Source organism: Amblyomma americanum, chromosome 9 (assembly GCF_052857255.1).
Source record: "Amblyomma americanum isolate KBUSLIRL-KWMA chromosome 9, ASM5285725v1, whole genome shotgun sequence".
NCBI lineage: Eukaryota > Metazoa > Arthropoda > Arachnida > Ixodida > Ixodidae > Amblyomma > Amblyomma americanum.
The window spans coordinates 141494322-141520395 of NC_135505.1; the positions used below are offsets into that span (position 1 = coordinate 141494322).

General features: G+C 50.2%; 2 protein-coding genes across 2 annotated transcripts; one reads left to right on the top strand and one right to left on the bottom strand.

Moving 5' to 3' along the window:
• The first annotated feature begins 11910 nt into the window (after positions 1 to 11910).
• On the top strand, positions 11911 to 18825 carry LOC144103745 (carcinine transporter-like). Its single transcript, XM_077636400.1, has 2 exons — positions 11911 to 12315; positions 17425 to 18825. Exons 1-2 carry the CDS (start codon positions 11911 to 11913, stop codon positions 18823 to 18825), a joined length of 1806 nt encoding a protein of 601 aa, XP_077492526.1.
• A 2417-nt stretch (positions 18826 to 21242) lies between these two features.
• On the bottom strand, positions 21243 to 24869 carry LOC144105663 (uncharacterized). The gene is made up of 2 exons (XM_077638769.1): positions 23557 to 24869; positions 21243 to 22561 (listed from the first exon to the last, which is right to left on the bottom strand). Exons 1-2 carry the CDS (start codon positions 24735 to 24737, stop codon positions 21586 to 21588), a joined length of 2157 nt encoding a protein of 718 aa, XP_077494895.1. The 5' UTR covers positions 24738 to 24869; the 3' UTR covers positions 21243 to 21585.
• Positions 24870 to 26074: the final 1205 nt, after the last annotated feature.

Here is a 26074-nt window from a genome sequence, read left to right on the forward strand (position 1 = left end):
GTCAGTTTATTGACAAAAATTGCTTCCTGTTCTAACAACCTGCCGGCACTAAGAACTCTTAGAGGAAGTTAGGAACAGGTACATCAATCCCGCCGGAACGGAACCCCTCCCAGAAATCGGAATTAGATGCACCGATCTCCCTAGCTGAAGTCAAAGCAGAGATTAATTGACTGTGGACTAAGTCAGCAGCAGGGCTGGATAGAGTGAGCAACCGAACCTTGCGTAACTTAGCTGACAGGTCCATCGCCAACCTCGCAACGTACATGCAGGACTGCTGGGAGAAGGGGACGATACAGCAGGAGTGGACATCAGCGACTCAAAAAACACTAATAGGCGGAGGGTGACGTAGACTGCCCTCCGTATATTAAACAGGGAAGGAGGACCCAGAGAACTAGTTCTGCTCACCAAGGACTTGGAGGAAACGAGGCTTATTCGGTCACCTGAGGTCTCGCTTACTGGTCAACCCCTGGAACCTCCCAAGTCACCGAAACTATAAACAGCAGAGAGGATATGCGCTGATACCAGGAAATCGCGCTATACTACAGACTAAATCGACAAATTTATCTGCCAGCGGACAGAAAGCTCAATAAGAAAGAGGAGGTTATGTGGAGAAAATTACAGACGGGGGTTTTTCCCAACCAACCCTGTACTCTACAGCGAGTGGCACCCTGAAGTCCTCAGTGCAAATTGTGCGAAGAGGTAGCAACTTTGGTCTACATGGTGTGGACATGTCCGACTAGGTACGATCTGAGCTCGCTCACTCTAGAATCCTGGGAGGCTTTGCTCTGCAGCTCAGACCCTAACGTCCAGCAGGACGTCGCCGGTCAAGCCTTTGCTACTGCTGTGTCCCAAGGGATTCCAATCGACGGCTAGGGGCGACAGGGGAGATAAACTTACCTCCTGGCGTTCAGTGACCGGTGTTTCATTAAAGTTGTTTCTCTCTCTCTAACAACTAGGTAGTATGCCACTAGGCTGAGCTTATAATTGCGTTCTCGTTAGCATACATAACTAAAAAGGCGAATGTGAGAAATGATGTAACATTCCGTACATTATTTGCGTTTAGCGAATGTAAGCGTGCATACGCTTATGGTACGCAGACAGCGTAGATTTGTTCTTATTTCTAACCATATTTGTGCATGCCGCGAGCAGATTGCTAGGTGCGGAGGAACACACATGGTTTCTAAGTATTACCTAGAGGGAAAGCTGGCGCCACCGCCTATGCGAGTTTCTGAAAGAGCCATAATAGGGTGCACTAGTAACTCCATGGGAGGAACACGTTTAACACGCTCTCATGATTGGTTGAGGAGGTCCGTGCCTTTGGTAGTGCTAAGCGTGCTAAGTAGTGCTTCAAGTTAGTTATGGCACGGCCGGTCTCGAGAGGAGCGCGCGCTTTTAATCTTACCGACTTCGCATTGGGTCTGTTTCCGCCTCCCGCCGCACCTCGGTGGGTCGCCACTGCCCCACCGCTGCGACCGCCGTTCACGCGGAAGAACGCGCGCTCGCGCCCAGTTCGGCCCGCGTCTGTGGTAAACGTCAAGCCTATATGTTATCTCATACTTTACGCAAAGGCCTCGTAGTCAGCCCCTTTTCCACGGGAGAAATCTGAAACAACGGATTAACGTTTGCGCGCTCTCTCCTTTAGCCCGGCTGTGTATAGTCTAATGTATACGCTTCGAGCACAGTCGTCAACACGTTCTACCCTTATATTTGGCTAAAAGCAAGGCTATCGGCCTCTGTAGTTCGTCCTCAGGCAGGTCTGAATGAGTGTGTAGAATGATATGCGACGTGTAACACTTAGATGGCAAGTTTCAAAGAGTAAAAGATTCTGCGGCGTAAACATAGCTCCTGAAATTTCAAGCGCAGCATGCTTTAGTTTTGCACAACAGCGGAATTAGCAAGAATTCATGGTGCTCCCCAGGAAAACGCATCATGTCATTCGCGAAAGGAACGGGTACGTATAGACGGAACCCAACCCTGGCTGCAGGAGCAGCTAGAGCACGTTGCACGCACCCGACGTGCAAGGAAAAACATTTTGAAGATTGGCGGCGTCTCAACACCGCCTGTCCCATCCGATGACAACGCAAAAATTAAGCCAGTTGCTGACAGTAACTACAAGCAAGAACTAACTGCTAGCAAAACAAAATTAGTTCAGAACTTCGCTCTGTCTCAATAAAATCGGCCTTCACGAGCGAACAGACTTATCTGAGAGGTGATGACTACCAGCTTTGAATTATTCTCGTGCATTTCTGCAGCCTCGTCATCGCTTTCGATAAACCTCCCGAGAGCATGAACTTTCCTCTCGTCATTCAGGAAACGAAGTAGCACCCCAAAAAGTTTTCCGCAACCTAACGGAGCTCCACTAAACCTCATAGCAATGCGCGATATACCGGCTGGCTTAGCTTGCAATCTAAGGAACTAAATATTAAGATTCACGATGCTTATTACATGTTAATAAAAGTCCCTGAATATAAGGGAATAGAGGGCATTGGACATTCAACTGCATAATCTGAGATCTTTTACAAATATATTTAAATCAAATATTTTTAGGCAGCTTAGGACACGCCGCAGGTTGAATATACGTGGACAACAAAAAATGGCACTCTTTATGGTAGCTGAAGGCGCTCACTGGACATACATAATTTCTGAAATTTCAATACTCAGTACGCGTCGGCCGCGGCGGTAGAATTTCGATGAAGCGAAATGCTAGAGGACCGTATACTATGCGGTGTCAGTGCACTGTAAAGAAGCCCAGGCGGTCGAAACTAACCGGAGCCCTACACTACGACGTCCATTATGACCTGAGCCGCTTTGGGACGTTAAACCTCATAAACCAGACCAAACAGAGTCATACATGCAAGCACAAGAAACATCAACGAATACAAACCCTCCACTCTCTTTTCTCGACTAGAAAACCTTCGGTCATCCGAACATCTCCCCAACGGCCTCCGCCAAGTCCACATGGAGAACTACCGATAACAAAGTTATGGAAAGTATTTTGTGGCTGTTAATGTATGCGAGGTGCATTGCAATTCGGTCCAAATGCGATGTTATTTTAGTAGACCTATTCCTACCAAAGCAAAAAAAAAGTTCAAAAGTGATGCCTGTTTAATAGGCACGCACTCGAAATGTAATTATAATAATAATCATTGGTTTTTGGGGAAAGGAAATGGCGCAGTATGTGTCTCACATATCGGCGGACACCTGAACCGCGCCGTAAGCGAAGGAATAAAGGAGGGAGTGAAAGAAGAAAGGAAGAATAGGTGCCGTAGTGGAGGGCTCCGGAATAATTTCGACCACCTGGGGATCTTTAATGTGCGCTGACATCGCACAGCACACGGGCGCCTTAGCGTTTTGCCTCCATAAAAGCCCAGCCGCCGCGGTCGGGTTCGAACCCGGGAACTCCGGATCAGTAGCCGAGCGCCCTAACCATTGAGCCACCGCGGCGGGTCCGCAATGTACATTAAAGTTCTGATAAAAACATCTGTGTAGCATTAAGGGATGTATTATTTTTCACAAAAATAATCTCGCACGTGTCTTGTGCTGGTTTAAAGATTTTAGAAGACAAGATTTTTGTTTCTCTGAGACATGCTCTTCTCGCTAGGCGGCCAGCCAGCAGTTTCGAGGAGAGCCTCACGAGAGTTGCTGACAACTACGATTGTCATGCATGCGGCTCAGGAATGGAAATACCATGGAAATAATTTCAACAGCAGACTTTCACCTCTGATATTGCCAAAATTTAGAGCTTTGCAGGGTCCAAAGAAGGAGCCATTCGTAGCGGTGTGCAGCGCAAATATAGTTAAAATTATGCCACCCTATTAATCTCGATAACACAAGTGATATAGAAAAAGAAGACCTAGCTATAGGATTACACTCCAGTTCGTAGTCTCGAGACACAAAGAAGAAGATTTTGTTCAGGCGCAGGCTGCCACGGAGTTTCGCTGCTCCTGTTAAACCTAATATCATCGATCGCCTTTAGGCAGCCATCAACTCGGACCTCCCAGCGATCCTCGTCATCAGTACCAACGCTGGGATGGACGACCAGTGGTACTTTCCGAAGACGCAAGCCAATGTGGAGGAAATGCCATTGACGACTCCACCAGAAGCCCTACTGTCCGAGGCCACCGTGAGCGGCAGGTCAGGGAGAAAAACAGCGTGGAAAAGAAAGCCGTCTCAGGCCGGACAGCGCGCTATTCCACCAGACTTCCGCCAGCAGTCAGGCCCAGAGGCGCATAGCAAGAATAGTTCCGAGCCGTCCTCCAGCCCGAATAATGAAACAGCGGCTCGGAGTTCTCCAATATATTCGCCGCCTAGGGAAGTCCATTCTGTCCACCGAGCATCATTCACCCGTAGACCATCAGAAGACGAACGCAGGAGGTCCCCATCGGGTGATCGGGGAAAGGTATTCGAAGCTCAACGCAGGAGGGCATCAACATCTCGACGCCGTAGTCTAGGGCCATCTACTACACACGACTATTCTGGACCGACTTCGCGGCGTTCGTCCAGCCCTGGGGATCGACATACAACGACCATGAGAACGGAATCACCACCGGTGCCCAAATATCGGGTCATAGTCTATTCGAAGCGACGAAAATCATCCGTCATACCGCAACGCCACGCTGGATTCCCCGGCATTCCTGCAAACGTTGCGGAGCCAAACTTGATTCTCTTTGTTCCGAGGTCCCCGACTGAGGAACCTCGAGGGCAAGCGGCAGTCACAACGCCTCCATCCAATGACCCTCAACGAAAGGCACCCATGTCTCGTAGGGACGAAGCCGGCGCTAGCTCACCCTTCTACTCGGGGGGTCCGGCACCACACACAGATGAGCAACAAACTGTGCAGCGACAGGGCAGAACCATTTCCCTGCAGGCCTGGGTCTTCTGCACCGTGGCGATTGGGACGCTCATCTTGCCAGCAGGGTTGACTATTCTGACTTATTTTACGACCCCTGGAGTTCCCACCCCTGGGGCTCCCATGCCTGGAGCTACCAGTCCTCGAGTGACCTCAAGCATTCCGACAGTGAGTACCAGCTCGAGAACATTAGCGTACTCTCTCACGGTGCCCAGTGTGCCACCAACCAGATACACAGTCGCACCTGCGTCTTCCTCCTGCGTTGACAGAGTTCATGTGCGCGATGTGCGTGCTGTGTTCACTGTAAGAACCGAAGCTTATCACCACCATGGGCCGCAGTTCAATAACATATTCTGCATCTTTAACGTGTCCCGCGTGAAAAACAACGTCGGCATATATTTTACCCTAAATAGTATCCCGCTTAATTATTGCAAGAAGATCGTTTACTGGTCCCTCGCATTAAGGAATGGTAATATTGAAAGTCGAACTCCGGTCTTCGATCAGATATACGGCCTGAGCAAGTTGCGGCAGGTTGCGAACTCTTCGGGCAGCAACACTACCATACTTGTTGCTGTCGGTGGCTACCCGCAAGACAGCCCGGAGTTTTCGATGTTGGGCCGAGACGCCACTGCCCTGTCGCGCTTCGTGTCGAGCTCTTTGAGCCTTGTCGCTCGGTATAATCTGGACGGCATGGCAATCCACTGGGCATCCCCTGAACAGCGATGTGCAGACCCCGAAGATGCTGAAACACTACGGTTTATGGTGAAGGTGACTCGAAGCTTCTTTGAGCTCAACGGCGTTCGGGTTATCATTGCGGTGTTCCTGGCGCCAGATAATACTACTATCACTGATATGTGGACGTCTCTTGAACCTGATGTCGACTATTTCTTCGTTGAAACACAGGCTCTCCGACCACCTGGACAAATAGATTTGTCGCTCTGTGCGGACATGGCATTTCGAACAATGCAGCTGCTGCAAGCGTTGGTGGTCACCGCTCAGAACTTGACGAGTAAGCTTTGCGTGGGAATCTCCTTGGCGCCATGGATCACGGAGGTCAATGGCACACGTGTTGGTAACATTTCCAACTCATCTGCGCCCCAAATTGCGGACATATCTGGAAGAGCACCACTGAGGGGCGCCATCTTCAAGCTTTGCTCTTCGAACATTTGCATCGTGCGGGAGAATCCTGACGAATGCCTCCTCCTGGCTCAAGAACATCAATTCAGATTCCAGACGAGTGTTCCGCTTTACCTTTTCATGCATTCAGCTTCAATGTACAATATCGTGGAAGCTATACAGGGACGCTCTCCGAGAAGCATTCGCAAGCAATGTTTCGTGTTGTACGACATTGATCTTGACGCGTACTATAACCAATGTAAGAGCGCGAGTACCTTTCATGGAAGAGGCTGGCTTGGTCTCTACGCCGTGCAGGAGACATTCAGCCCATCGTTCAGGAATTCTTTTAGTCGAGGCTCGCATCGTAGGTGCTGAACGCCATGAGCCAAGCACCGACGGCAGTGAGCGCACGCGGCTACCCTTCGTGCATGAATTGTGACGGCGGAACCACTTCACGCACATCACAGCACCTTTTCGGCGGTTGTCTGCCTTGCATCGCGGGGGATTGTGGTGTGAAATTTCTTTCCGGTTTTGGTTCTGTGTCGAATTTGAACGGTTGTGTAGGGTTAAATGTGAGCTATAAATGTCTCTCTTTTTTATGCATGTTCAAAGAATGTCTGCTTTCAAAAGGAAGGAAACTATTTCAGAAATGGTATACACTGTGTAGCTGTCGTTCGGGTGAACGTTGAGACTTTGCGCGACTGTAGTCTTTCTTCTGAGGGAACAATCATGGTGTGCTTCTTTTTGTACGGATTGTGTGCACTCTCTATCTAAGCTGTGTTTGGTTAGGAAGTGGGGACTTAGGAAAGTTGCCTCAAGAACTGCAATAAATGCATCGCATACAAATACAAGACTCATCCACTCACCAAGTAACGGAGAGTGTTGCGGAGTAATACCCCTGTCACACGGCCAGTTTCAATCACCCTCGAGTCGAGGGTCTTCGAGATTCTCAATCGCCATCGAACTCGCCGCTGCTACACGGCAAATCTCAATGGCCATTGAAATGGTTCTCGTGTCTCACTCTACGCTTGTGCGGCGCCACAATCGCTACTTTAGATTTTACAAAAATAACAAAAATATTTGATAAATGTATACGAAATGCTTAAATACACGCATACGCGCATGTCGTTTAAAATCTTTTTAATTGGGCGTACGCGAGGGACAGATGCAGACACTGCTGTAGCCATTCTAATACAAGACGAGCCAAAACCAAGCCAGTCCAAATGCGTCGGAGCGCTGCTTCGTCAGGCTTAAGACCGGGAAAATCGCCATGATATCTGAAAAACAAGAGCTATTTTTCTCTTGAAACTTTATGCGAGAGTAAGAATGGGCAAATCGAAGGCGAATACAACAGCTTAGAACACGATATTGCTTTGAGGGATTAGCGACGAAGCTGTTATCGCTGTGAAGCGGGCGGGCAGGGTGCCGCCATGTTGCCAACGTTAAGTACGCAAGCAACGCAAAGACTGCAACGCAAAATTAATGTGCTTAATGCACATAAAACCAGTCTAATAAAATTTTAAAATAATTTTGCAGTCTGCTTACATTAAATTTTATGCGAATAATGTTTGTTCATGTTTTTGCACCGTGAATGTGTCGTGTACGAAAGTGCGCTTGGCGCCGCTCGGAGCAACGCTAGCAACCTTGGGCAGTGCTCGAAGGCCCTCGAAATCTCGATGGAGTTCTGCGCTACTCCGTTGACTCGATAGGCTATTGACTCGATCGCCATTGAAACTGCCCGTGTGGCAGCGCTCGATCGCCTTTGAGTCGATAGACTATCGGTTCGAGGGCCCTCGAAATGCCCGTGTGACAGGGGTATTACTCTCACTGAGTAACGGAAGCCTTGTAGCGTTTAGGAAAAGATCAATTTGCATGTGCTTCATTTCGTGGTGTAAAGTTCAATCCTTCGGTCAAACCGTTAAAGGGCATTTCCTTATGCTGGTGCGTGAGCTGCTTCACAGGGATGATGATGATGTTGCCTCAAAGACGATGGCGTGGGAGGGTTATTGGCTAGGGTTTTGGTGCGGATCCGAACAGGAAAAAACTCGTACAGGTTTTTCTCAAGCCGCTCATAAATATAGAGGAAGCTGTGAAAAAAAAAATCACGAATTTTGAGAGGTCTTGAGGAGATCGGAATGAAAATCGAGGAAACAAAGCGGTGTGGGTTGAATAACTAAATTTTAAAGCAATAATCTGAAATAAAATAATTTTGAGAGAAAAGTGAAGGCATCGAGAAGTTATCAAAAAAAATCTCCCGGTATATGTTATCGAGACCGGGAGATTTTCGTGTTAACTCTTTCTTTCCCTTCACTTTCCTCAGAATATTTATTTATTTAGTATTACTTGTATATAATTTATTTTCACCCTGACCTCTTTGTTTTCTTGATTTTCATTCCAATCTCCTCAAAATTTCTAAAATTTCGTTATTCGTTTTTCAATCTTCCTCAGATTTAATTGTAAACCGCTTGAGACAAGTCTGGATGAATTTTTCTCCTGTTTGGATCTGCTCGCAACCCTGGCCAATCTCCCACCGTGGGTATGGGCCATCGCTTCAGAGGCAACAACAACGCTTGCCATATGCAATCTGCAATTTAAATTGTCTCCGCCTGGTTATAGCCAATCCCCCTTGTGGGTATGTGCCATTTTGTGCGGGAAACAACTTCATTGTGAACCGATTCGCTTCACTGGAGTATAGGCACCAGTCACGCCAACGCCCTCAGCTATTATCGCCAGCGTAAGCCGCGCTGGGATGGGTGAGCGGTGGTACTTTCCAAAGACGCAAGGCATTGTGGAGGAAATCCCACTGATGACTCCACCGGAAGCCCCACTGTCCGAAGGCATCGTGATTGGCAGGTCAGCGGGAAGAACAGGGTGGAAAATAAAGCTGTCTCGGGTCGGAGAGAACATTATTCAAGCTGACGACCGCCGACAGATGCGCACAGCAAGAACCGTTCCGAGCCGTCCTTTAGCCCGAATAATGAAACAGCGGCTCTACAAGATATACAGCCACACCTCCCTCTTCCTTGTGTGTTGGCAGAGTTCAAGTGGACGACGTCTTCGACGCGTTAAATATGTCGGCAGAGCCATACTAGCCTCATGGCCCGCATTTCAACAACATGTTCTGCCTCTTCAACAACTCCCGTTTAAAGAAGGCGGCAGATGAATATTTTGCGCCATATAACATCCCTCTTATTTACTGCAAGAAAATCATCTACTGGTCCCTCGCGATCAACGACGGGAAGATCGAAAGCCGAAGCCCAGTCTTCGATCAGGCATATGGCCTGAGCAATTTGTGGCATATGGCGAACGCAAGTGGCTACAGCCCTGCAATTCTGGCTGCTGTGGGCAGCTACACACAAGACAGCCCGGAATTTTCGCTGTTGGGCCGAGACACAGCTGCAATGTCGCGCTTTGTGGAGAGTTGTCTGAGCGTCGTGACGAACCACCTAGACGGGTTCGAACCCGCGCCGGGTTCGAACCCGACCGCGGCGGCTGCGTTTTTATGGAGGAAAAACGCTAAGGCGCCCGTGTGCTGTGCGATGTCAGTGCACGTTAAAGATCCCCAGGTGGTCGAAATAATTCCGGAGCCCTCCACTACGGCACCTATTCTTCCTTTCTTCTTTCACTCCCTCCTATATCCCTTACCTTACGGCGCGGTTCAGGTGTCCAAAGATATATGAGACAGATACTGCGCCATTTCCTTCCCCCCCCCCCAAAAAAAAAAACAATTAGGTTCGCGCTGCAAACACTAAAAGCAGTGATTATTGGTGAAAAAATATTCAGAGCATACACAAAGGGGGACAGAGACAAGGAATACCATTTTGAAGCGAAAGTTTTACTGGCCGCGAACTTGCGATTTCGCTGTGGCGGTGCTCCGAGGAGGCACATGACGTCACAACGCGCGCCTCGCCGCGGAGCCGAACCGGTCTGGCCGGCGGCGGCTGGCGTACTCGGCGAGAAATAGAGACGTGCTCCAAGTCTCCGCCAGTGCGGTCAGACTGCGCCGAAGCCGCCGAACGCGTCGGCGGTCAAGCGCAGTTGGAGTATAGAGGGTCTCGCTTTGGCCGACGTGACGTCGCCGTGCAGCGGGCGCGCGCGTTACGCCGGAGCATAAGCGCGCCTTAGCAGAGCCTACGCTTAACCGCTAACGAACGTATTTGGTGGCGACATCTATGGGAGCCACTGAAACCCCCGCGCACTCACTGAATAAAAAAAAAAACCTGTGTCAGGGCTTAGAATCGAACCAGGGCCTTTGGCGTTTCAGGCGGAGACGCTACCACTCGGCCACGACGGCTTTTTCTTTTTTTGTCTTTATTGCCTGTTTCGACAGTTTACAACAGATCACAAACATGTTCTGCGCTACATTCTCAAACATCAAGAGCGGGCATGCGTTTCACTCACGTGAGAAAATCAATACTGTTTCAAAGAACACAACTCTCCCAAAAACTCGATAACTTCATCCTCCCAAGCATAGCTCCTTGTACACTTCACGCAACTTAAATATGTTTTCTTTGAAGTAATCTCGGACAGACCGCGCATCTTCACCGCAGTGTCGTACAGCCATCCTGCTTCCCCAAATGCTGTGCAGGCCAAGAAGGAAAATTGCATCGTATTTATAAAGATCCGGCTCAACGTCCAGGAATCGTATCCCATACGGCGTCAAGGGTAAGCCTTCCTTTATTGTACGCTGGAGCACGTCCCAAAAGAGCAGCGCATACCAGCAATCAATAAAGACGTGTTCTAATGACTCTGGTTTGTGGCATAACAAGCATAACAAGAAATAAGGGAGAGTCATTTGTCCTGCAGTGGACGTAGTCAAGCTGATGATGATGATGTCAATGTGAAGGCAAGATAACCGATGATCGTTAAGGGTAACATACTGGATTCCGAGAGGGCAAGCGTAGCAAGGGCCGTCAGAAAGTTAGTTGGGCGGATGACATTTAGAAGTTTGCGGGGATACGGGGGCCGCGCCTGGCACGGGACGGGGTTAACTGGGGAAATAAGAGAGAGCCATTTGTCCCACAGTGGACGTAGTCTGGATTTGGATTTGGATCTTGGGGCTTGTCTCTTTATAACGGGCGGACCTTACACTGTAGTCCTAGCGAACTTTTTTGGGACGCTATACGACGGAGTCTGTCCCGCCGTGTCGTCACCAGGTTGATGATAATGATGACGATGATGATGTCAATGCGAAGGCAAGATAACCGATGGACGTTAAGGGTGGCCGACTGGATTCCAAGAGAGGGCAAGCGTAGCACAGGGCGGCAGAAAGTTAGGTGGCACAGGACAGGGTAACTGGAAAGATATGGGAGATGCATTTGTACTGCAGTGAGCGTAGTCCGGCTGAAGATGGTCTACCTGTCGTCGACTTGATGCTAATATACGTTGTTTTGGCTTCCAGCAGAAAAGGGAATTTTGTACGTGCACTGACATCGCACAGCACACGGGCGCCTTAGCGTTTTTCCTCCATAAAAACGCAGCCGCCGCGGTCGGGTTCGAGTACCCGGGTTCGAACCCGACCGCGGCGGCTGCGTTTTTATGGAGGAAAAACGCTAAGGCGCCCGTGTGCTGTGCGATGTCAGTGCACGTTAAAGATCCCCAGGTGGTCGAAATTATGCCGGAGCCCTCCACTACGGCACCTCCTTCTTCCTTTCTTCTTTCACTCCCTCCTTTATCCCTTCCCTTACGGCGCGGTTCAGGTGTCCAACGATATATGAGACAGATACTGCGCCATTTCCTTTCCCCAAAAAACCAATTATTATTAATATTGTACGGGCACTCATCTAATGTTTCTTGTGGCTGGCTAAGCGCCCCGGTGTTTTCCGACACCACATCTTCGAGCTCCACACAACGAAAACGAAGAACTCTTGTCCGCGCGCCCTCGCCTTGGACCCACGTACTAAGGCATGCTATCGCGAGGCGGACGAAATATTTCGCAAGAAGCCATGGAGTCACCTAAAGCGACGCGAACGCCGAGCCCAAAGACCCGAAGCCCAAGTGCCGTCAGCAGTACAGCGACATCGCCGACGCAGTCGGGCGTGGTCACCCCAGGGGCCCTGCTATCGGGCTACGTCCCCCAGGACGGCTGGTCCGCCGTCCAGGAGAGCGTCTACGTCATCATCGGCCACGGCCGGTATCAGTACCGCGTCCTCCTGTGTGGCGTGCTAGCCGCGTGCGTGTCCCTTCTGCACATGTTCTCGGACCTGTTCCTGATGCGACCCGTGGACCACTGGTGCAGGCCACCCGACGAATTGAGGGACCTGTCCGCTGACGCCTGGAAGAACATGTCTATCCCGGTCGAGACTGACGGCACGTTCAGCAAGTGCACCATGTTCCACCCCGCTTCGCAGGTAAGCGGATGGTTTGGCGTTGTTTTGAGACGTTATATATACTTATGGTCACTACGTGCATGGCGCCGCGAGCTTGATCCACAGGTACAACTCCGCGTACAGCTCTGAAGAATGGTGTTTGGTTACTGCTTTTGGCGCCTGCTTTGTTCGCTGTGCCGCGGCGCAGCGCGTTGGAACAGAAAGCTCCCTCGCTCACCTATGGGCCAACTTTCGCCTTAAAAATCATGAAGGCCGGGGAGCTGGCGATTTGGAAAAGGAAGTGGCTACATGGTTGGCAGCTGGCCGGAAGAATCGCCCGAAAAACAGAATGCTGGCAGTGTCGTTTTATAGGCTCGCTGTAGTCACGTGACGTGCACAACTCCGCTCGAGTAGGAATATTTTTGTTTTTGTATTTATAAGTAGAAAAATAAAACAGGACAGATGAGCATTTGTTTCCCCTGGGAGTGTGTCACCTTTGGGCATCATTCTAAGATTCTTTGGCTTAGGTTTGATTGTCGGCTGCCGAAAGCATTTTATGCAGGGCATTTAGCCGGCAAAACAACTTGAAGAAGAGAAATTCGGCAGCGTCGTTTCATTGGCTGTGTTGCCGTGATGTGACCGGAATCAGCCAATAGGGACAAATTGCCGGCGAAGTTCCCCGCAGTCTATTTTGCCGGCTGCCGGCAGAGTACTCTCCTCGTTTCGAAAATATGTGCATTCTATTATTATACGTTTCTCTGTTGTGCCTAGCCGTTCTCGTGTTAACATTCATGAGGCGGGCTTTGAGGCTGGGCATTGAAACCTTTTCATCAATGGCTAGAACAGGTATGAGCAGTTTGACACAAGAAGACCATATATGACAGTTCTAGGAATTGTTAGTTTTTCTTTACATATGAGTTCCTGTGTACTGAAAGATGTCTTGGCGTACTCTAGGTTGCACCATCCCCTGCTTGTCTCAATGAGTTCCCATCACTCTTGAGTAACGCTTCGGCACGATAGCTTCTGTCCCATCAGAAGCGATAAGATCCCAGCAATAACCCCTTCTCTGGCACTAGAGGTCAAGTGAGGGTGTTTGTATCTATAACTTTAAACCTATGGGGCAGAAACGTGAGGGCTAACGAAAAGCAACGCATCGAGCTACAGAAAGAAAAATGATAGGTGTAACATTAGAGACCTGAACCGGGTCGAGTGGGTGAGGGAACAAACACGTGTTAATGACATCCTAGTCGAAATCATGAGAAATGGGCTTGGGCACGGCATGTAATGCGAAGGCAAGATAACCGCTGGTCCTTAAGGGTAACGGAGTGGATTCCAAGAGAAGGCAAGAGTAGCAGGGGGCGGCAGAAGGTTAGGTGGGCGGATGAGAATAAGAAGATTTGCGGGGATAGGGTGGGCGCAGCTGGCAAAGGACAGGGTTAATTGGAGAGACATGGGAGAGGCCTTTGTGCTGCAGTGGGCGCAGTCAGGCTTTTGGTGAGGGTGATCTGAATATAATCTTTACGGCGCACGAGGGGAAACTGGAATTCCCGCATGGTCCAAGCACATGGGCTCAAGTGTCCCTCTTGAACTCAGGCTGCTAAAGATGCTTAGCGCCTACACCTCTTTACCTGGTGCGTGTTTGCGCAGTCCACATCAAACAATACCAAGTTTGCAGCCATGCAGTATCTGGTCGTGTTTCCTGCCTTCCGGCACCTTTGCAGTCATGAGTGGATGTAGGCTCTGGAGGCAAATAAAACAAACTATCCAGGCCTTGCGTGATCTACATAAAGGCCACAAAATACTTAGCCAGATAGAGATAGCAGAAGGGTGACTCTGCAGCGATTTTCTCAGCATTAGCCTTGGGTAAGCAAATTACGACGATATACATTTAGCAGCACAAGCAGTGTTCACCGGAAACTGCAACAGCCCGTCGACCAGAGAACGCTCCAGTTGCTTTCCAGAAAATCTTGGCTCTTCCAGATTAACGCTCTTTCCAGTTAGTCGATGCGGAGCGAGCGGCAGTTGAGTGCTCCAGTGAGTCATGCGGCAGTTGTTCGTCCCCGATTACAGTGAACCCTTGGACGTGGGTCTCTCGATGACGACCACGCATACTTGACTGCAAAGTTGTCAGCTGAAGTCCAATCGCGCAAGCACAAGGGGAACGTGAGCTCCCATGAGCGTTGCATTCCCAGTGTGTGGCTATAGGATAGGAAAGCGATGAGAAGACCACAGGATTGGCATCAACGTGGCCGCCATCACAGCCGCATGCAGCTACGAGTGCACAATGAAAAATGAGCCAAAGGAAATGTTATAAGCATTCAGCGGTGTAGATCAGATCAAGAGCCCCCATTTAGGTCACTTAATAGCGATGCAATCGGACTATATTTGTTTCCATTTCGAGTTCGCTTTGGGGCAAGGGCACGCAAAGAATATTTAAAGCACGGCAACATCCTCGTTCACATTTTGGTGCAGACGGCACTGTTAGTGCAGAGAACGTTGCAGGGGCTTCTTAATGCAAGAGCGTTATACTTGCGGACAACTTTTTGTGGCTATGCGGCCAAGGCTGGCCAGGAAAGAGGAGACGCGCCTTTGTCCCCTTGGCATGGCGAGCGAGTTCGGGCTAAGGGTGCGGTGGGATGCAGGGGGAGACGGTGCGGGCTCGCTAAAGCTGAGATAGGCCACTCGTCACGAAAATAGGACAATGCGACGCCAACTTTCCTTTCCTGCCTAGTTGGCTGCATAGGCTCACAGAATAGTGCGGTAGTACAGAGGTCTCCTTCGCGAGAAACGACCAAGGCAGGTGGCGCTGAAATTATTTGAAATTGAGTGCAAATTCAGCGCAGTTGCCGCCTGTTCACGAGAGCGTTGGCACATCAGCTCATTGGTCGAAAAACAGACAGACTCCCGAATTGTCATCTTGCAAAAATGAGCCTTACGGGAGCTCTGGACAACCCACCTGGGTCTGAAAAGTCCCACCGGTGGCTGTGTGTGAAACAGCCACCTGCCGGGCCAGTGGAGCATCGTTTAACCGCTGCACCACTGCTGCAGTATTGGTATGCGGACTCCCCGCAATCTATGTATCTATGAAACAGAATGAGTAAATGAGCGGGAGGTATTTCTTATGCTTTAGCATTCTAATGCTAACGCATTCTATTACTAATGATAGGTTGAGAGTCGTCCAAGTTGCTTTCCTTTGTTCAATACAAAAAAGTGCAATGTGAAAAACGTGGTACCACAACAGGCACAGGGCCACTGTCTTGTGAGAGAAACATTAGACTTTTTCGAACGCTTTCCGGTATGTCCTCTGGCTTCCTTGATGCGATTTAGATTACAAACGCCGGGCCACCATGCGCGCCGAATTTATCATGTCTGGTGAGCAGGTAGTCTGGAGGCGTTCGCGGACACAAAGCGCTCAAATTAAATTTCAATTATCTGTGTATTAATTTCCCCTTAGTCGGCTGTCCAAAACAGTTTTGAGCATTGACAGAGAAAAGCCATCAATACCGCGATTGAGCAAGGTTCTTTAGAAGAAGCTGCAGATTGAAATGGTCACGCTTCTATTTCTTTTTAAGTTTTACACTTTGTGGGTTTCTCAGTAGGCACAGGCCACTACCCACCGCGGGTTCGAGCTTCGCGCGAGCCAAGGGCCCCGATCAGCCGTCACCACACGCACCCTGGGGCACCGCTGCGGCGGCGTTCAACCTCTGAAGAGAGGAGAGCGGCTCGCCGCAAGAAACAGGCCTCCAAGTTCACAAAGGAGACGTTTATTGACGCCGTCCTCCAGCGGTACACACACACACTCAACAGTCACCCCGTCCCGGGGCGCGCTCAGAGCAAGGCTCCGGTGCGCGCTCGGGGCAACAAGAGAAATGCGCGCCGCTAGCACGCCGCTGCAGGAGATTGTCCCCGCGGCAGTGCTGTGATCTCTCTCGTGTCGGCCGATGGGCCGTTTGCGAGAGAGAGTGGGCAGTCAACGCAAGGTGCGCCTGTCAGAGGTCGTTGGACCCCTGGACAGGCTCGAGCCGCGGTGGATCGAGGACCCACGCAGGCGAGCTCGAGTATGAACTGGTCCGAACGGCAAAGGCCGGCCCGGACGAACAGTAACGTACGCACCTTACGCTGTCTCGGAGGGGTCTCCTCTCTCCGGGCCCCGCTCGGAAGGTCGCGCGACCACCCCAAACGGGTCCCGAATTCCCGCCAAAAGTCACCAATGGCAAAGGCCCTTGGGAAGCCGGGGGCGGAGCTGCGGCCGAATGACAGCGATTAACCACCAGCCGTCTCTCCGCCGCCCGAGGCGGGAGAAAGGGAAAGAGAGCGACGCGGGATGCCGCGCAGACGCCACGGCGGGAATCTAGCAGGCTTCCCACAACTTCTTTGCTCGTTTCCGAATATATTTTTCGTGGTGTGCGACTTGCTTCAGTGCATGTGCATTTTGGACTTTTACACAAGCACAGTCGTAGCCTCTGTGAAATCCGCCCATTGCAACGCCGCTTCCCCCCTAGTAGCAAAATACTGCTGGACCAAAAAGGGCAAATTTGAAAATATGTCCCCTGCTGCACCGCCTACATAATCCGCATTAAGAATGGCAAGCAAGCAGACGCAGATATTCTTAAGCCTTCCTGATCGGACGATTCAATACCTGGAATAAATTTCTTCAACAGGTCTCCTTGTAACAGTGTAAGTGGTGGGAAGCTATCTTATTTTTTTTATCTTAAAAATACTGCAAGCATACCGTTACGAAGGTTAATAGAATCAATATACAGCAAAAAGAAGAAGAAAAAGTACATAATTCAGTAGCATATTGATAGTTGCAATGAGAAAGGAAATTACAGTTCAACATATCACACGTCATTTGCTGGGCGATAAAAATGGTGAGTTGTTCGTTAGTGCGTTCTAGTCTGATAACGTGCGTGGGAAAAATGAGAATCATTACGTGTTTGTTCGTGCAAAATACAGGAGACATGATGAGATAGTGTTTGTGACGGGAGGCCTCTTGACGAATCTTTATTGAGATAGTTTTCGAGATTAATACCAAGTTTGAAAAAAAATGTAAGGATTAAAATTTTTCTTCATTCTTCTCTATTATAAAAGAGCGGCGGATTTCACGGCCCTGCCACTTGGCAATAACGTTCGCATGAAAATGTTTCGCAGGAACACCCGGACGCCAACAGGTCGACGGTGCCCTGCCGCGGATGGGACTACGACATCGCAAACAGAGCCGACAGCCTTACCAGCCGGTTCGACCTCGTGTGCGATCGCCTGTACCTGTACAAAGTGCGCACTATCGTCGCCCTCATCGTGCCCGGCCTGATCTCGCCTCTTTTCGGCTTCGCCTCCGACAACTTGGGCAGGAGACCCGTCATGCTGCTGGCGTCGTTCGTCCTCCTGGCGGGCGCCGTCGGCAGCAGCGTCACGCAGACCATCACTTTCGACGTCTTCACCCGTGTCGTGATCTTCGTGGGATTCAACGGCGCTTTCCTCCTGACTTTCATACTCTTGTACGAGGTGACCGGAAACGCGCGGAGGCCGCTGTTCACACTTACAGACACGGCAGTGGGCGGAGCCTTGGTTCCCCAGATCGCGGACGCCATTTCCCTGCTGGAGCCCCGCTGGGCGCTGGCCCAGGCATTTCTTCTCGTTCCCACGACGATGCTCGCGTTTTTCTGCTGCCTGCTGGGAGAGTCTCCCGCGTGGCTTATTGCCGTAAGGGACGTTGGGAGAGCGGAGGGGGTCGTCCTCGATGCAGCGAGGGTCAATGGCGTGGACGCTACCAAGGCCAGTGCCACGTTCCGGTCGGTCCGGAGGCAGCTCAGGAAGATTGACCGGACGCCGCAGACAACGGGCGCGATCGCTGTGGCTGCGGAGGGCTTGTTGGAGACCGCGAAGATGCGTCGACGTGCAGCCTCCATGTTCTTCGCAAGGTTCACCCTCAGCGTTGTCTACTACACGGTCGTCGGGGCAGATCGTTCTCAGGGCCACTACTGGGAATTGGCGGCGACCTTTCTGTTGGCCGTCTGCTACCCGGCCGTCTGCTGGTCCATGGTCAGACACGGCCTCCGTGAAACACTCTCCGCCCTTCTGGTCATGGTGTGCGTCTGCTCCGTCGCCGAGGCGCTTTTCCGGGGCCCCGGCTTTCAGGACTCCTTCGTTGACGCCGCAACGAAGGCTGTCTTGTCCGGGACCATGAGCGTGGTGTACTGCTACTCGGCGGAGATCTTCCCCCCGCGGATTCGCGGCGCCGGCGTGGGGTTGTGCCTGCTATGCAATGCCGGGGGTTCGGTCCTGGGAATAACCCTCGTCGCGCTTAATGGCCGGAAGGGTGGCATTGTGTTGTCTACGGTCTCGGCGGCGATGGCCGCCCTGAGCGTCTGGGCCGTCCAGTGGCTGCCCGACGTCTACGTAAAAATACCAGAACCGAGAACATCGGAGACCGCCATGAGCGATGAGCAGCGAAAGGAAGCCCTCAAGAAGTCGCTGACGCCCATGGACAGTCAAATAGGACGCAAGCGGCGCAAGAAGAGCCGGAAATCGTCACGAAAATCCCCGACATAGTGGCCTATGTGCAGATCTTAATGCGTGTCGTTTTGACCGGACATTGGACCGCAACTACACGCACAGACACACCAGTTCTTCGTGCTTGACATATTAGAGCGAGTTGAGTTTGTAAGATTATTTTTTGATTGATTTTTTTATTACTTTTTGATATTTTGAGGTCGTGAAAATGAGTCTTACTTTCTCAAAACATCTATTTGACTTTTGAAGGCGCTCGTAACACTGAACATAACCCTGCGAGCGATCACTTCTACCTCATTCCCGATGGATGAAGTGGACCCAAAGATATTTTTATGTAGCGTCAACAGTGTTCACGGAGTGTTTGTGCTGTTCGATACTGAAAGCACCGCAATCTCTAGCCCGAACATTTATTTTATCGTTCTGATTGGTTCGGACGCATGGCAATCTCTAGCGCAAACATTTATTTTATTCTTTTTATTGGTTTCTCGATGTGTTAAGCGTTTCCTCACAACGTATGTTCTACAGTGACGTGAAGATCGCCCAGGCAGTGCGACCGCTTTGAGTACTTTATTATTGCACCTGAACGTTATCATTCTCAACATCTTCAACGGTCAGTGTTGAAGTCTCTTACCACATTTCCGTATCACTTTTTTCAGTGTGCCGTGTTCATCTACAAAAAATGCTCGTCCTATTTTGGTAAAGCAGCATCGCCTCTTTCTCGCTTATTTCGGTGTTTTTTTTACTTTGTTGTTGCGTCATTGCTTTAATGTTCATTTAAATGCACTGACTGACCATTGTTGGAATCTGATCACGACTGCTATCGCGTAAGGTACCACCATGGAAATTTAAGGTTTTAAAGGTTTGTTTCTAAGCCACTTGCCCCTCCCCCCCACCCCCCCGTTTTTGAAAGACAAATACAATCAAGTAGAAGTGTTATCTTTGACTAGCAGCAATAAGTATCTATGCATAGCGAGGAAAGAACGCGAGGAAGTTTATTTTTCTGCCATGATTGTGTCCAAAATCATGTTCTAAAAAACCGCCCACTGAGCTGATCAGTGCTTCGATGCAAAATTACCGCGGCACTCCTAGACCACGTTCATGCCTGTCAATTCTGGACAAAAGCATTTTTTAGGGAGGAAACGTTATGATAGCATTTTTTTCATATAATGCAATATTTCACTATAACGATCAATATATCCGTACATAACCCGACGGCAGTCTTGCATTTTTTTTCTATTAACGTTTTTGCTTTCAAAAGTGTCCCCCATTGGTTTTCTAAGGCAGTGTTCACTGTTCGATGCGATCGATGGAAACGCTTTAAACTAAATATTTATCTGCATATCAGCAGGATCTTACATTTTTTTTCAATTTTCTAAATTTTCAAAATTTTTGCACGAGAATGTTGGGCATTCATCGCATGAACGGAGTCACAGGTAGTATACGTGTGGGCATGCAGCTGTGTTTCGGGTACCGAGGTCCTGTTTCGGCAGCAGTAGTTAATCCTAAAGCTCCATCCCCAGCATTGTAAAATATGCCTGGTCACAAACGTAACCGTAACGTTTCGGAGAGAATCGCGGCTGCGGTGGCTCGACCGAGCCACTATATCGTGGCCCAGCCAAGATTCCACCGCATAATCCACTTTTTGGACTCGACACTCAGCCAAGCACAATACGAAACCTCGTCTTCCCAGCATGCTCTCAAGAATGAAACGCTCTTTAAACCTCGCATGCACAGACGGTGGCGCCACTTTTCTCCAGAGGGATTTTTGAGAAACTCTATACACTTACTGCCGGTGGGATGCGAACGATAGTTACTTTTACGGCGTAAGGGCAGCCGTGGCTAAAGAGCTATATGGCACAAGCTATTAAACCGAGAGGTTTGAGGCCAACGGAAAATGCGGCGTCCCGTCGGCGTCATCCAGCGTTGTTCTGTCACGAAACTCCGCATTGGTCGAAAAGATTTGACGTCGTACGCGGTGGGGCGCAATTGAAAATTGAATAAAACATCGCAGAAATTACGATTACAAGGTCGCAACATGACTCAAACGTCACTACGGCATGCCTATAAAGTAATTGAACTGCGCTGAAAAGATTGGAGTAATGGGTGAGGAATCGCAACGCTGGTCCTTAGCTTGAGTGTCAGACACGCTACCTCTGTAGGTCATGCAGACACGTTAGTACGGCTTGGTTCAAGCGACGTTATATATGCATGTCATTAATGCTATCGCGTCATACCCTTAAAGGCGGAGCCTAAGTGCTCCTCCAACTTTTCTAGACCAGATTGGGTCAAATACCCATTTTCCTGGCATTTCGCCCCACAGTAGCCGAGCAAAAGGCCAAAGGAAACCTTGTACCTACCGTGCTTCCGGTGGGTGCCTGGCAGCCCTAGTGATTGAGCCCCGTAACTCCCGCATAAGTGTTTGGGATGTAAGGTCCCCCCAGCCAGTTGTTCTTAGGGACAAATGCGCCACATACTAGAGGAACACGCACAATACAAGTTCCGTTGTTTGCGGTCTTTAAACCAAGGGAATACGCCGACTCCATTTTCGTGGATTTACTCTTTCTGTAGAAACATCACAGCCAGCCTTATTGAGTAAAGTCACCAGGAACTGTCAAGAGTTCACAATTTAGACACTTCTTGCGCTGAAGTTGCAGTTTTGCAAGAACAAAAACCCTCTTAAATGCGGCACTCACTGTCACAAGATGGCTACCCCATTGAGGAATGGGAGCGTGACATAAACCATTGCACTGCCTTATGAAACTGCAGTGTTGTTTGGCCTAGAAGACGAGGCAGGAAAAGTTAGCTTAGCACGTCAACTACCTTCAAGTGACGAGCAATGGCACGCCAGCAGTCAGCGTCGAGCTCATCGCACTGAGTACCATTGTCCGCAGGGTAGCACTCTACGGAGCGCTGGACAATTCGAGTGATCACAAAGTAGTTGTCCAGCAGGAAGTTCTGCGCTGAGGCAATGGCCAGCAGTGCCTCGCGCTCCGATTTCCCAGAAGTCTTCATCACGTGTTCGACGAGACAAGCTTTCCCGAAGAAGAGCTGGAAAGCCTGCGCGGCCACCCTGTCCTCGCCGTGCAAGAGAACGAAATCCGTAGCCCGATTCAAGGCAGCCCTGTTTCTGCTCAGCGTCTCAAAAATTTGGTAGCAAGTGCGGCTGAATTTATACCCGGCCGCTCCGCCGAACTCCAAGATGACTGGGTTCATCACCAATCCATGGGACATCACCTCCGCGAACGCACCGGGAGCCAGCACTTCATCGAACTGCCCCAGCTCCATCGGTATGACGGACAGCCGGAACGTGGTGATTGTTCTGTTGCGGGCGAAGAAATATGAAAGCGCTGTGACCGTTTCCATTTGCATTGCGCCGCTTGAAATCCCCAGCTCGTGTATGCTGTTGTTAACATCCAGGGCATCCAGGAGCCCCTGGACAAACCGGCCTCTGTCGCTGTGCATGTTGACGTACATTCGCCTGATGGATCGGTTGGCGCTCAGCATTTGGGCCAGAGCTGCTATCTTTTTATCCCCCGGATCTTCATTGATAGAAATGCCCAGCATCTCCACCCTGCAGCAGGACGACGCTAGGGCATTGCACAGAAGCTGGATGTTCGAATCAGAGGCGCTGCAGATGGGAATCTGGTCAAGCTCTTGAGGGCATGACACGGGGCAGGGCAGGAGAGCAGACAACACTGGAAGGTCCGGCTCCGTCAGCGGCAGCAGCACTCGTCTGTAGCCGTCGCGGTGGGCCAGCATCTCAGCCAACGCCATTCTGAAAAGACGTAGCAGCACGGCCGCATAGTTTTTGGAAGGGAAAAGAAGCTGATACGAAGGAGAATAATGGGTGCGCTATTAATAATAGGCCCTTTGTGCTTGATTTAAAGTTTCAAAGCTGCACGGAGTCTATGGTGTGCATCGCAGTGCAGTGCTCTCAATAAATTTAGACCGCCAGAGGTTGTTTGCGGTTTAAGGATAACGGGAGTTTAACGTCCCAAAGCGACTCAGGCTATGAGGGACACCGTAGTGAAGGGCTCCTGAAATTTCGACCACCTGGGGTCCTTTAACGTGCACCGACATTGCACAGTAAGTACACGGGCCTCTAGAATTTCGCCTCCATCGAATGTGGGCTTACAGAGCCATAATTAGAAGACGAGCCATTTTTTTCGGGGTACTAAAGGGAAATATCAAACTAAGCAAGACGGATATGTTATTCCTCGGACTACCGACGTTTTGTTTGTGTGCTGAAAGGCGGCTTGTTTGCAGAGAAATCTGAAAATGAAGATAACGAGACACTTCCACATTCAAAGTTCCCGCAAAAAAATAGCAATGTGACGCAATTTTTCGTGATTCACTCCGACCAATCAAAGGTGCAGGAGCCTGCAATCTTAGGTGGGGGCTCCGCGCTGCATCGCGTGCGTCTGTGTCTCGTTGCAACAGCATGTGTACAGCCGAAATATAGGCCGCATGACACAGTATTGTTATAGCGATAAGAGTGAGCTTCATGTTTTCAGATGATAAAATTAAATGTGAATGTCTTCGCTTATTTCTTAACAGGTTTCTTACGGGACAGATTTGGAGGACCGGTAACGAAACGGTCGCAATAAAAATTGCCCCTCGTCAGCGCAGAGATGGATAGTTGGAGGCCGCTATAATTACCCCAGGTAGCAAGCTAATTGCACATCGCGTCCATGACAAAATAATTTGATTCCGGTAAAAGGAAACATTTGCAGATTAAATATAACAAGGGACGAACTGCTGCTCGCTTACCTCTCCGTCTGGGAAGCCTCGAACGCAGGGAATTCCAGCTTCTTTAACGTCTTGTTGGTTCGAAGTGCTTCGCAGAGGGCCTTGACGCCGTTCACGCCTTCCACGGCTACGCTGAGTAGCAGCTTTTCCAGCGCAGTGTTTCGTTTAAGGGCACCCGCCATTCGGATCATGCAGCCGTCGTTGACTGCACCGTGCAAGTTCAGGTCGATGAGGCTGCAGTTCGTGGACAGTGCCTCCGCCAAGGCTTCTTCGCAGCTCGCATCGAGACTGATGAAGTGAACTCGCACCATCTTCACACTTGTGTTCACCTTGAGGGCAGCGAACAGCTCCACTGGCGAGCTCCTCTCAGAGAACATGGCCAGTTCCAGCGTGGTCAGCGTCACGCTGGCCTCCACGGCGCGAGCCAGGCCAGAGATTTTGCAGTCGGAATTTCCGGGCAGGAGAATGCTCAATTTCTTGACACCCACCATGCCTTGTGCCAGTCCGGTCACGGCATCTGTGTCCGAGAAGGCGTCGTCGTCGCTATCGCGAAGTCCAACCGTCACCGACTCGCATTTCTTGAGGCGCTGCAGGGCATCAACCATGCTCCTGGACCGCTTTGCGTTGACCGCCTCGACAGCCTTGAGGGAGTCGGAGTTGTGTTCCACCAGCCTGACCAGAGCTGGCTCCAGCCTTGAGTCGCAAGAAAATATCTTGAGCTCTTCTATGCCGCGAAGTGCCTCGATGTCTTCCTTGTACAGGTAGTAGTGGCTCGGTCTGTTGGGGGCGTTGAAGTCGAACATCTGCACTTCGAGACTGCGAATACCTTTTCCTGGAGGTGGACGCAGGCGAATGGGGACGGCCGCTTCCTCCGGGACACCGTCGTCTGGGCAACCGATGCACCAGAGGCGCAGCTCGGCGATGCAAGTGTGGTGCTCCACGAGCCAAGAGATTAGAAAGGCCGCCTTTCGGGCGACGACAGAGCTGGGCTCGTTCACTTCACCGTGCGGCAGGTGCCGAAGGCTGAGCTTTCCTGGACAAAACTCGAAGAGTGCGCATTCGAGTTCATACAGTACGCGGTTCCATGCCGTCAGGTCAGCGATGAGCCAACACCTGTCTAGAGCTCCTGTAGACGTGCAGGCTTTGTCAAAGTCTAACTGACCTTTCCACGTGTCGGTGGTTACGGCCCCAGAACTGGCCATGGCTCACGGAACCTGGAAAGGCAAGTACCTCGCAGAAGAACTACTCTCTAGGCATGCACCGGTTCTGCTGTTGTTGCTCTTGGCCTAAAAAAATGGCGCACTGAGAGCGCTGCACGTGCTGGGCACCCGAGTCTTCCTTGTCGTCTTCAGCCCAGAAGAGTACCAGCGCCACCTAGAATCTAGTGTGTCTGCTGGGTATTTTGGCAGCCAGAACGTGACTGGCTATATTCGTGAAGCGATTGTTTCTTTCCGAATTCTGTCTGCCCGTTTCTCATAAGTTATCTGTGTTCTCTGACGAAGAAAAAGCGTTATGCTGGCTTAGTTAACAGTATTATATTGCCACCTCAGCGTATAGGTCGGTTAACTGCGGAGACGCAGGATATGACGCACTATATACAACCTTCATGGAAACGTTCTTCTTGAAGCTGCATACTATAAATCGTCCCTTAAAACATATGGCTTGAACAGAAAGATATATTTCTTCTGTAGACTAGTAACTTTTCGCACTGCACAGTGGCGTTGTCGAGACAAGCCCTGCACGCTCACAACAGCATGCTCTCTACATGAAGAACTCTGCTGTCGGTTACTAAATGTGCAGCTGTGGTCGTGCACCGCAGCGTTCAAGGGCGCTAAAGTAATTTTATTCCTCAATCCTTAGATATACCGCACCTATAGTAACGACGATAGTGTACGGTCCACGCCTCCGTTCCTCTGGACAATTCATGCCACGCTGGCATTGACCGTCTATTGGAATTATACCCAATTTCCACTGTATTCGTCCTCTACATATTCTTTATTGATTAGGCCCAATCACTTTTTTCTTAGGGTTCCAGTCCCCGCATATAGCCTTCGTGCTAGCCTTATACAGCGTTGAAGATAACTCACGCCGCGTTACAAGTTATCAGCAGAGTAGAACCATGAGGTGGGGGGGGGGGGGGGGGGGCTTCCAGAGCTGCGCAGGTTCCCGTGAGTGGGTGAGATGAGTCAAAAGGATCCTTGTCCGTGTCTTCATTTGCTCTGATAACATGAGCCCAACAGTATGAGCGGTGTGACAACCATATATTGCCTCGCGCTCGCAGATTCCAGTCCACTAAGAACAAGTTGTCAGGCGGATTATATGCTTATTTAGAGTATCAGGTTTAGCCATTTACGCCTTTCTCTCAAAAATAGGGTAGGCAACTTCCGCAAGCAATGCGAAATTTGTGACGACCAAAAAAGGAATTGTCTTTCAAGTATTGCTTGTCTAATTGCGTGGGAAGTAATTAAAAGTCCGAAATTGTGTTGGGACATATAAAGGCAAATCCTCGGGGGATCGTCTGAATGCGTTAGCAGCCGAG